Source organism: Varroa destructor, unplaced genomic scaffold (assembly GCF_002443255.2).
Source record: "Varroa destructor unplaced genomic scaffold, Vdes_3.0 BEIS01000002.1, whole genome shotgun sequence".
NCBI lineage: Eukaryota > Metazoa > Arthropoda > Arachnida > Mesostigmata > Varroidae > Varroa > Varroa destructor.
This window is the reverse complement of record NW_019211455.1, coordinates 46,611,725-46,623,909: the sequence shown is the minus strand read 5'-3', so window position 1 is coordinate 46,623,909 and position 12,185 is coordinate 46,611,725. Positions and strand designations below refer to the sequence as shown.

General features: G+C 40.2%; 1 protein-coding gene across 1 annotated transcript; it reads left to right on the top strand.

Moving 5' to 3' along the window:
• Positions 1-273: 273 nt before the first annotated feature.
• Positions 274-6,664, top strand: LOC111244442 (putative ubiquitin carboxyl-terminal hydrolase MINDY-4). The gene is made up of 6 exons (XM_022791595.2): positions 274-1,146; positions 1,666-1,944; positions 3,206-3,344; positions 3,663-3,886; positions 4,376-5,934; positions 6,567-6,664. The coding sequence occupies exons 1-5, from the start codon at positions 958-960 to the stop codon at positions 4,523-4,525; spliced, it is 981 nt and encodes a 326-aa protein (XP_022647330.1). The 5' UTR covers positions 274-957; the 3' UTR covers positions 4,526-5,934; positions 6,567-6,664.
• Positions 6,665-12,185: the final 5,521 nt, after the last annotated feature.

Sequence of the window (12,185 nt, the reverse complement as noted above, 5' to 3'; positions counted from 1 at the left end):
AAATGCCTATTAATTCAGTGGACACGCACATATGTATTAGCGGTATGCCGTCACATGCATACGTGCAATATTTGCTAGGGAGAAATTTTCGAGGGAACTTTTTTGCGGAAGTATTTCTCTTTTCAAAATATATATATATATATACTTAATCTACGAAGTCTCTATTTTCCTCTACATAAATGAAGCATCAAAAAGTGTCGATGAGAAACGATAATCCTTTTAAAATAAATTTTTAAAATACAGGTCTTGTTTTGATAAATCTGGTAAAACTTCAAAACGTTATTAAATACCCGTAAAACCAAAAGCTAGTAGATTTTCTGTTCACTGGTTTACGTAGGGTTCGACACTCATCAATTGAACAGTTACGCAGTGTTCGATTAGAAGAACATTTGGACACTTATTCGAAACATGGTTAACAAGGTCAAATAACATTTGTTGTATGTCTGCGTATCAACGGAAGTCAACGTAACGTAAACGTTCCGAGTCTCGTGTCCATTGGTGCTGTTCTAGTTAAGCATTACTTCAGATAATCGGTGCCTCCTTCTGCCAACACGAACCGAAATGTGTCTTCGCTATGTTTTGAACCCGTGGCACCTCACTGTCCCTACGTGCGGTAGGCACACAAATCTCTCAGATACGAGATACGGAACCATGTTCTTGGCCAATACAGAGTTATTTTCGAAATGCACTCAGTTAATAACATGGATTCACGTTTAAAATAGAGGTTCTTCTGTCGCCTGCGATCATTTCAAGTACTCGTTAACCGCTGGCGTACACCCTGTAATACAGAGAAGGCTTAACAAAGACCTGAACAGCTCTAAACCCGCACATAACAAATATCGCCGTCGACATATTGACTGCACTGTCAGACCCTTGTAGCTTGGAAATACCGGCCGGAAATATTGCTTTATTTATTGAAGTAAACGAAGTAGCTGTCAACTTGTTTAGCATTGCAAGATGGCCGTAATGGGGACACTGGTTACCAATGACGAAAAAATGACTCTTTACTATCTGTTTTTATCGCGCATACGTTGTGAGGAGGACAAGGTGGCCTGGTACAATGAAACGTTTACGTTTCCTGATAAAAACTTACCGTTTCTCAAACAGACCTATGATGGACCGTGCGGGGTTTTGGCTGTCGTACAGGTAGGTGAGTGCCTTCACTCTGAATTTCCAAAAACTCCCAACAATAGATTCAAGTACGTATTCATGACCGTGTGTTTAATAGGTGTATTACCGATGCATCTTTCGATCAAAAACATGTCTACTGTATCGCGCCCTCGCACAATGGCTAATAGTGTGCGCCGGGCGAATTTTGCACTGTACGAAAACGTGCGGCGACGTGTGACCAAGCCGCCATTTTGAAACCAAAGATCGACAACTTTCGATGAGAGTTGATCTGAGAATAAGCTAGGCTCTGCGTTGACTAGACCTATTTTGGGTGTGCAGTATGAAAGTACAATGTGTGTAGATCTTTTAGTTCTTTCTTTACCCTTCCGGATGCTCAAATAAGACTACCAGCCAATAGAAGAACGATTCAGTGGACCATATGCTTACTTGGTCGTTCTTTGCTAAAAATTTGTGGTACGTTCACTTTTTCTTCAGACAGTGCCACAACGTTTCATGTTAACTTTAACAGGACACGTTTGTTCGTTTTCGTTTTAGGCACGAATCATCAAAGCCTACTGCCAAGATGGAATACGTGAATCTGTCGTGTCCGACACGAACAAAATTCTTCTTATATTAGCTCTTGCAAAAACTATATGGTTAGCTGCGCAAAGTAACCACAGCGGTGGGACAGCTGAGGCTGTATTTTTTTCGACCAACTCAAGTTCAGAACACTGGCACCGTTCTGTCGCGACCTCGTTAACGGAGTTAGTGGATATTATCCGCACGAATCAGAAAGACATGAGCCAGTACGGAGTTTTACCATTCATATGCTCGGTAACTAAGAAAATGTTTTTTTTATGGGGTGTTTCCTGAAATATGTTGTCCGATTACGGAACTGATATTGTTATAGTTAATTTAAGTTACAGGCTGTGTATTTAGCTTTGATTTTTGTTATAAGTACATCCTGCTTAAGACTAATTGCGGCATTGGGAGGAAGTAAAGTGGCAATGAGTGCGACGCTGCCAACGTTGCAGTTCGTTACAACGAATATCAGTCGTTGTTCTTGAAAAAGATGCCGGTACAGGAATACCGCGATAGTAAATCTTACGCAGTGGTTTTACGTCCCCAAAGGCATACCGCAGTTTGCTTTACGCCGGGAGACTTGCTAGATATGTTAATGTTTGGATTCCAGGCATCCGTAGCTCGTGCCTGGTCCTTTGCACAGGGCCAATGTACAGGACTTCTGTGGAGTACCTAATATTCCGGTAATGAGTTTGTTCATTACATAATCTCCTTAAAAAAAGGGCACCGTTGGTAAAATATAAGCAAACGTACCAAGTACAACATCAGCGCAGACTTCTTCTGTCTACTACTACTACAAAGACAGTCTCCTGTCTCCATTTCGTCTACACCTTTAGTCGGTACGACGATGCCATGTTGCCAATGCGTTCACTTTACAAATTGCCAGATAGATACGCGGTACGATTAGGCAGAACAACAAGAGAAGACCGACATTAATCAGCAAACGGCAGTCTTTAAATGGATTGTTTTCAGTCATGTCCCTTATTCCGACTCTAGCTTTTGCTAACAAAAGCTAGACTGTGTTAATAATGATCATAAAGTCGTTACGTGAATAGTAGGAATCCGACGTTTGATGAATGGCAAGCTTCTGTAGCATTGCATTATGACAAGTCGCCCACAATGGAAAACTATCAAGGTTTTCGGAGGGGGCAAAGGAAAATGCCGCTACGTTTGTGCGTTTGGCAACATTCAGCCGCTGGGGTGTTTTTAAGCCATCGATTTTTGTTGGAATCAGCCACAACTCAGTCGTCGGCCTGTGTAAGAGGAAATATTATAAGCAATTAAGCAAGCTTACATTCGAAGGGCTATGTACTAAGCAATTAAATAGACAGTATGTACTATTTTATTACGATAAGAGTAGGGTAATCGAAAGTGTTTATAAACAACTGGATTTGCCTCTTTTTTGGAAATGGAAGGCCAGCAGTAACATGCCCGACCCGCATGATCCCAATCGTTAATTTGATAGTTGCTATACGGTATGGTAAGGTTTACCGCATGAGTACTTGTTATGTAGGTGATCGCGTCAAAGGGCGGCATGGAGTGGAGTAATTTACTGACAGAACGTGGCGACTGTGATCAAACTCTGGTAAACCTCCTCATAAGCGGGCGGGCAGCTCTCACGCTGGCGGACGGATCTAATCCGGATTTTCCAGGTATAGCTATAGACGTTTAGAAACTTATTTCGAGCAGTGCAATGGATTCTAGTGGCCTAACAAATACAAGTAATGATAGCCACTTAACTTCCAGAAGCTCAAGAGAAGAGTTAACATCAGGGTTACATATACTCGTTACATGTATCCATGCAACTCAAAGGTTTCTCAAAAAGGTTACTCAAAGGTATGCTGTATATATACAACATACACATCGCATGTGCATAGATTGGGTAGATATTTCATATCTACCCAATCTATGTAAATTTCTTCAACTGCTCTATTCAAATACGGAGTATCTCGCCTGATTTTTCGTTGAAGGCATACATGAACAAACGGACATCGGCTTCCTTCCCACGCCAGATGTGGCTATGGAGCTGCAATTGGGTTCTTACCTTAAAAATCCACCTTACCCAGTGTGGGTCATTAATAGAGCGGCACACTATTCTGTCGTATGCTGCGAGGATGCAGGGTTATTGCAGGACAAGCCCGGAATCTACACCCTGTGCTATCTTCGTTTAAGTGGGCGCAGCGCACTCCTGAAGGTAAACGATAACAATTGAATAAGCATTTGAAAACAAATTCGAATCGAAATTCGAAATCAAAATATTTTTCGAGGACAGCGAAAGTTTGCCGGATAAGCGCCAAATTCAAAATCTACGTTAGATCAGTGTGTTATTGTTTACAATGTGCTTGGAATAGCTGACGTTACTCAATAGAAGATTAACGATAGCAGAAACTGTCCGCGTGTTTTGTTTAGGATCCGTATTGCCGCATCAATCGAGCTTGTAACGCAAAATATTTTACTATTGACTATAAAAAGAAGAACATGGTGATGTCTAAACGCCATACATATACATGTTCCGAGCACATATAATGTATTCTACGCATACAAAACATGTGACAGATAAATCAATTTATTTTTGCTAGGATCATCATTATGCAATATTAGATATTCCTCAGAGTGAAGGAGTAAGTTTCTTCACTAGTTTCGATCTATAAGCCTCTCCGTAATTTATTTTTGTACTGCAAAGATGACCCTGTACGGCGAGCGTTACAATGACGACCGGGATTGGTCACAAACCAGATACGGCGTAGTCGAATGTCTGAAGGTGCGATGGCCAAGCTGCAGCATCGATGTGGTTCAGGGTGATGAAAAGCCTCATCAGGAAATCGAAAACTAATCTGATCGACCTGCTTCACCGGAACTTTCCGAGTAGCATTTTATCGCGAATATTTGACTACCTTATCGAATAAATGCGATGAGATCAAAATTTTCTGAAATACAAGATCTCAGACTTGCACAGCTACCGCTATACATAATCGAATAAAAAAAGAGAGAAAAAAAATGTATACTTGTACGTTTACTGTAGCATCAAATAACTGAAACATTCTGCGATGGCAGAACTAGTGGTTGGCTCAGAATGTCCGTACCCGGCTGGGAGTATATAGAAAGCGAGGCGAGGGTCTGTAGGAAAATCCTTTTTTTACGTATTTTTTTAAAAAAATACGTGTTTTAAAAAATTTTGTCAACGTGTTGTCGACCCATTCTGTAGATAAAGATGCCTTTGAGTACGGAAAGCAGTTATCATGATTAGTAACTTGATATTGTGTGCTTACACGAGCCTATTGGATGGACTAAAATACATTACATAAAAAAAGAACGTAACTGCCTTGTATCCTCTTTAAAGTGATTGTATTGCGTATGTAGAACGCATTCTGTTGCCATGCATCAGAGTATCTTCGGGAAATGTTTTCAGTGAATGCACCGGCTGGATTGGGTGTGCGAGTGTTCGCCTGACGATAACCGGCATAGGAAAGTAGTGTACGAGAGAGAAACAAGGGCATTTTGAGTATGGCAACTGGCCACAGCGTAAGCGAGAAAAAAGTTTGTCGGTTTCATTTTAAGAACGACCATAGAAGTGACTGGATCAAGTACGTCAGTTAGTCCCACCAAAGTCACCACTTTTTCTACAAGCTCTTTGGGATTACATCTAGTAACCGTAGGAAGTTGTTGATTAGACACCATTTCAAATCATTCTATTGACCATTGTCGTACTCTATACACGCCCAATACTATGATGAGAAATACATATTCCATAGAGTGGTTACGGTAATTCAATCTAAAAAAATATGCGACATTACCTTGGTAGCCATGGCACGCAACAACAATGTTTAAGAACGGCTTTAATTATATTAATTGTAATAGCTTTTGCACTCTGAATAGTCATTTAAGATCAGTTCAAACTATCCACAACTGATTCTAGTACACGCATCCGAAATCGCCGGGGCCTTCAGCTGTGCCATTGGCCTACGATGAGTTTTCCTTGATCCTGCGTGTGCCTTAGGGATTTCAGATGGTTAATGTACGCGTGTGCGAAACCCACTCAATGCATTTCACAGTGAGAAATTGTTTCATAAAAAAAAAACGTCTAAAGAAATATTACTGTGATAAGTGAGTACGTCCGAGGTTAGTAACGAAAACCGAGATTCAGGTGAACATCCTGGGACAATAGCGATCATAATTGAAAAAGCCGTGGAATTAACTAGATTAGATAACGACCTCTCTTGAACGATTCGTTTAACCTTACATGTAAGTAACCCTCTGTTAATAAGTGTACGTATCGCCTATTATATTAAGTTTTTTACAAGTATTTTTTATTTTTTGTCGCCCTGTATCCCATTCAGATTAGGGATTAATTTTTGATCTAAAAAATAGGTGCAATAGAAGTATATCTTATATGGCAGCTTCAACGACCTTCGCCACATTTGGCGCGTCATCGCGGAAAACAATAACTCTGTCATCGAGTTCCTTTTTCACACAGAGTCGTTGAGTGGATATAATCCATACTACGATAATAATACAGATCCCTGGAAACTGTTTTACTCTTCTTTATCTTGAGCCTGTCAGTTTCACAGATCAAAAGATGCGACTTGATTTGGAGCCTAGGCGTATCTTAAAAAATAACATCTTTATTTTTCTACTTTATATTGACGCAGACCTACCATTGTTTCCTACCCGGAACAATTCTGTACCCGAATGTGTCATTGTAGGTGCCTATGGCTCAGTGCTGGACGATATGTTTGAATATAGCGAAAAGCCTTGCTTACTTATATTCATGATTCAGTTTATGAGATAACGACACTTGTAATTTCTGATGAAATATCATAAATTCAAGATGTCTAAAGGGCAACCAGTCGTTTTCCGCGTATCTCGTCTTCCAGTTCCTCATCGACCTCGAACAACCGATCGCGAAACTGGCTGCAGTCCGTAAATCCAGAATCTCACTTTCAAACCAAGCGAACTACAAACCGTCTTTTCCGTACGTAGTAACCATAAGTTTGCTGCTTCGGCAGCTTTTTGGCCTCGGCAAAACGTAAGTTACAATAGGTGATAGAAAGGTTTCTTTGTTTCATTCATGTCATCCATACTTGAAGGCTAAGCTTAAAATAAAGTTTTGTATAAAACTACAACGGGCTTTAGCGAAGGTGCTCCGTAGAAACAAACAAAATGTCCAATGAAAGAAGGAAAACGAGCATTACTTTTTGGCCAACCTAGTAGAGCTATAAGCTGGAATCGTCCAGTTAACTAGGTGACAATGCAATGAGGATGCTTTTTTCGACACGAAAGGATTTCAACGGCAACAACGTCTGTGGTACGATATGAGCCAGTTGTATATATACTATCAACAGGTCGTGTAGTAATACTCAGCTCGATTAAATTCCGTAGTGAAATGATGATATTGTCACCAAATTAACTTCAATCGAAACACAGAGTGCGTCACTAGGAATACTTGTAAACCTGCAGCTGCAACGGTTAAAAATGATTGACTTGGGAAAGCCCGTATATACAGAAGTTATCGCCTAAGTTCGCTACGTTATGTACACCGTGTGTATGTGAGATAAAGCGGCAGACTAACTTTCTGCTACAGTTCCAGGAACAGCAAGATGCAAAAGGTTACAGCGATGGACAATATGCGCCGATGTAAGATTTTGTGACGCAACCACTGGCAGGTGATCAGCCCGAATTCAGTGACCCCAGCGAACTTAGACTAGCCAAAACCTAGCTTTGAACGGTATGTAGACCAGCATCTCACATGATCAATTACTGTTATTTGCAGTTGATCAAAGAACATGCAGAATTTAGCATTGGCGTGTAGGTCTGCTGATGTTACATACATTTAAGTGTATTGTCTATACATATGCATATGTGTATTGCATATATATATATATATATATGTGCAGATAAGTCTTTTGTCGAAGCTAGAGGAACGGTTCGTTTATTGTACCCTATTGAATTTATGTAGCTGTTGTTGTGTTGCTATACGATTGGAGACAATGGTTACGGTATGCAGACGTTATTATTTCTTTTGATGACTGAATGGTTTATACTATCACTTGTGGACCAGCACAAAAAGAAACACGAGAAAAGTATGATACGAGCGAAAATTTTGTGATAGGGGTACAGGAAGGACGGAAATAGATACAGTTGAAACTATAACAGTGACATTTCGCAGGGATTGCACCTGGATGGAGGACACTCGGAGGAGGATCAAGTTGACGCTGATGTGAGGCAACCGATAGCCCAAAAATAGTTTTGTTTTCCGGGTAAATAAAGATTCTGTAGATATGCAAAACATCAGGTTATGTGTGAGTTATGAGTCCAAAGTATTAAACAAACTGAGTACCTAAATAATTTTTCACTTACTGCCTCAATCGTCTCAGATTAGTCATGGAAAAAAATTTCATGGTTTTTTTTTATAATTGTTATTACTAGATAAATAAAAAACTATAAGCCTGACTCTAAAGCTGAATCGGACGTACCTACTTCGACATTTTCAATCCAATAATTTCACTCATATAATGCTGGAAGCTTCATTATGTTTGTCTTTCTGCGGCGGTGCCCTTTCCATAGATAAAGACGTTAGCGGTAAGAATTTTAAAAATGATGCAAGCTAAAATTAATTGGATATGTACGATTTTAAACGTTTTCTTTTCCCTGAAACTCATCGCATGCGGGGTAAATCGCAAAAACTAAGTAAGTAGTTAGTATACCGTGTGTGTATACTGCCTCTGCGGATCATCGCTTGAAGGTCCTTGCCTTGTGAAATTGCTCATAGATCGTTCATTTTTATGATAGAGTGCTCAGTATATCACGGCCAGGGCCGGTCTTACTGGGGTTATCTGGATTCTCTCTAACAGACCTGCAGAACGGAATTTTTATGCCATCGCTAAGATTTGAACCTGCATGCATATGCTCTTTCACGATTACTAACGCAATGGACGCTTTCACTGCCCAGACTACGTGTCTTTCGAACCATCGCGCTGCTTCGAATCTCGTTGATATTGTCAATTCATTTCGGCGCATCCGTCACCTTTTTTCTATATACAAAACTAAATAGGAAGCAAGATCATACCTCAAGCAGAAATAGATTAATTATGTAACATTTGGAATTCAATGGACTGAAACACTGCGTCGGTGCACAAGTGGCTTTTTTTTACATTAGTTTACATTTACATACTCATATTGACTGCATATGACCTTCTCTCTCGTCTTTCGTCTTTATCAGTTCCTTGTGTGGCTAACCGAAGACATATCTCAGATAGAATAGAAACTTGTCATAATGGCGCGAAGGGTCTTTATTTAGGATCATTGTGCAGATTCCCAATTTGAATGCTACTCGCTGAGAGACATTATGGCCTTTCATTTCAAACTATTGGCGAACGACGCAAACGTTCTAGACCAAAATCGAAAAATAAGGCTGTATTATTACGTGCGATTATGAATCTGTGTACTACTCTCGAAGTAAAAAGCGGTGTAGGATTATGCACCGTTATGATTAGCTATTTGTTTGTACGATGGCGGATTTTCCGAAGCGGATGTACAAAATAGCAGGGCTTCACGCCGGCCGTCTTGCGCATTGAAAACTATGCATTCAAACTGTTAAGTTTGATCTTATTTTACTTAATGGGTTGGGTCGCAGCAGTTGATAAACCTTAATCCTAGGACTGCGTTGAGTACCGTATGGTGAACGCGGTATCGATAGTGAATGCCGTAACAACGCCTGAGTATGTGGCCGTTGAAACAAGTGACAGACTCAACTAGTCGCCTGTTTGTGTTGTGAACTATATAATATTGGCTCTTTTGTGTAACTCATACAATTCGTGTTCAAAATTATCTATTTCGTCTAGGGATTGATTCAAAAACGGTAGCAATACAAAATTAGATCTCGTTACTTATAGCCCGTCCTACACGGAACTGTGCTGTTTCAGTATCTCGCCTTATAGAAAATGCTTGCATAAAACGAATATTACGGCGAATCGGTTCTTGCCATGGAACCCCACTCGTTACGCAGTGCGTCCAACAAAAAACCCTATTCATTCCACCTCGCGTAAACAGGTCGAGTACAGATAGGCTATTCGTTAATTATCTTGATATGAAAGCATGAATCTTTTGCATCGTTTGTACTATCGTATACAACGTATGTTTACCTATTGTGTAACTTATCCCGCATCTGTTTTTCTTCTAAGTGGATCTGGCAATTAAATCTTCCACCATTAAACCACTTACGTTTGCAATAAGTCATCGCTATCTCCTCTTGTCTATTTGCCAGCGGCAAGAATTATACGATAATAACGCCATCTACGTTGTTCACGTTTTATAACAACTTACCCACAACCCCTCGGAATACATGAATCTATAACAAGTTCTTTTAGCTCACCCAGATCTATACAGCATGGAAATGAATTTCGCCGAATAAATAATCTCGTTTAAGGTACGTTTTTCCTGAAGATTTACAGACTGTTTAGTTGAAAAAGGGGAAACACTTGAACTAGTTAATGAAGGAGCTGAAAAAGAAGTTTTTTTCCGTGAGGTTTCGTTGACTTTGTGAACGTGGGTTGACCCTTTGGATAATCGAATCTCACAGAATGGTTACCCATTATTATATAACAGAATTAGTATCGTTGAAAAGTTTCTTTCGTTTTTCTGATGTTATGATTTTTTGGAGTTCAAAAATACCTTTGTTTACTTAATTAACAGTGTGACAAAAGAAGTATTGGCGTTTTCTGTAAGCTATAATTCTTAGTGAAGCTATACAGGCTTTAGCAAACATTTCGTTCATGCGACAGCTTTGTTGTTGGATCAAAGAGCCAATTATGTGTCGAGTAAAATCGCAAATACGCTATTTAATATGGAGAACCAGTTCGGAATTTCAGTTAAAACAGCGTAATATTTTCGTGAAGGGCGACCCCCCCCCCGCCCCCCCAACAGTATGAACTTTCTTGATGCCCGGAATAGATAGTCTGTCTTATTGGCTTCGATGAATCGGAGGAGGATTCGGCTAAGCCGGACTTCCTGACGACGACCATCTATGATTAAGACATCGTATCCTCAAATAGAGGATCCACAGTTTATCTGGTAACTTGATCCGTACTATAACCGTACTAGATCCAAATGCATATCTACAATTTTATGGTTATACGTTTCCTTTAACCCTGAATGTCTGCTGTAATGATTCCGTTATCCCGTTACTTCAGCTACTTTTCTTCCAGCATCGAACGACGCCACGTCTGCAATGCAGTCGTCTCGTCTCGTAGCCCCGTGGTCGCGTATAAAGAAAACTGCTTCAAACTGGCGCCGCCAATGTTGTAAACAGCGCAGACAATCAGGAATAACTCTTAGAAAAAAAACCGCTAAATTTGAAATAATCAGCGTGTGGGGCCAGGCCAGCGGGATTAACTGGACCTTGGCCTAGTGCTTGGAATGTCCTTGAGCGGTATAAAAGACACCGGAAAGTCAATGCGTTTCATCAGTCGACGTCCGCTCGTATGCGCCGTGGACTACAGTCATCTCCCACAGAGAACTATTTTATGCGCATTAATGCCCATAGGTATAATTTGTAATGATATAGTTTAGCTCCAATGTTTTCCGAGCATTTTCTATCACACGCAAGTAGACCGTGTTTCGGCTGTCCAACTAGAAGGACAACAACAACCGCGGGAAAAGGTTTGGACGATCTCCATGAATGTGTGGTGATATAATATTAACCTTCTGAACTTAAAAACACGTAAAACGATTTAGGTAGTCTACCGTCCGTTAAAAAATCTTCCAATTCTGCTAAAAAAAAAAACTGCTCCGAAGTGTTGATAGACAAAAAGTTTGTTATATGCTGGAAGGGGCCTCCCGTCAGCCGTTTGAAACAATGCTTAGTTAAAACAACGGCGCTGAAAGCGAAATCTGCAAACCAGCAGTCTTAGCCAGTTCAGTAAACAATCGTGTAAGGAACTTGCCAGCGTTGCGACTTTTTATCGGCTTGTACGTGGTAATAGTAACATTCGGTACGTTCTTTTGGACAAATATTAATTGATCATGTCATGATACATAACTGATTGTTTAGCCAATTAATCCTAGACTATGTTTAAGCCGAATTAGCATACAGTACTATTTAAGTACTCGCAACCTTGTATACAGAATTATTAAACTGACGCGGAAGTGGGCAGTTATCGTTGGGCATCGAGTTCCGCTGAACTATATTAATTTATACTGCGTTCTGTTATAGCTTCTTTGTTCCGCCACCTGTACACCTGCTATGGAGCATATACGCCGTTCACAAAACACTCAGCTGTACCTGCCCTATTGCTCTCTTCATTGTATATGATTGGACAATTGTTATGGTTTGATTGACACGCTCGTTGCGTCGAATAGGAACGCGTTTAACCCCTATATCGCCTCCCGCCTATCCAGGACTTTCAGCGGTCAACAGTTTCTGGTAATAGAAAGGCTTCGCGTGTAAATACTGTAATATCTATGTTCCGTATATAATTATAATATATATAATATAT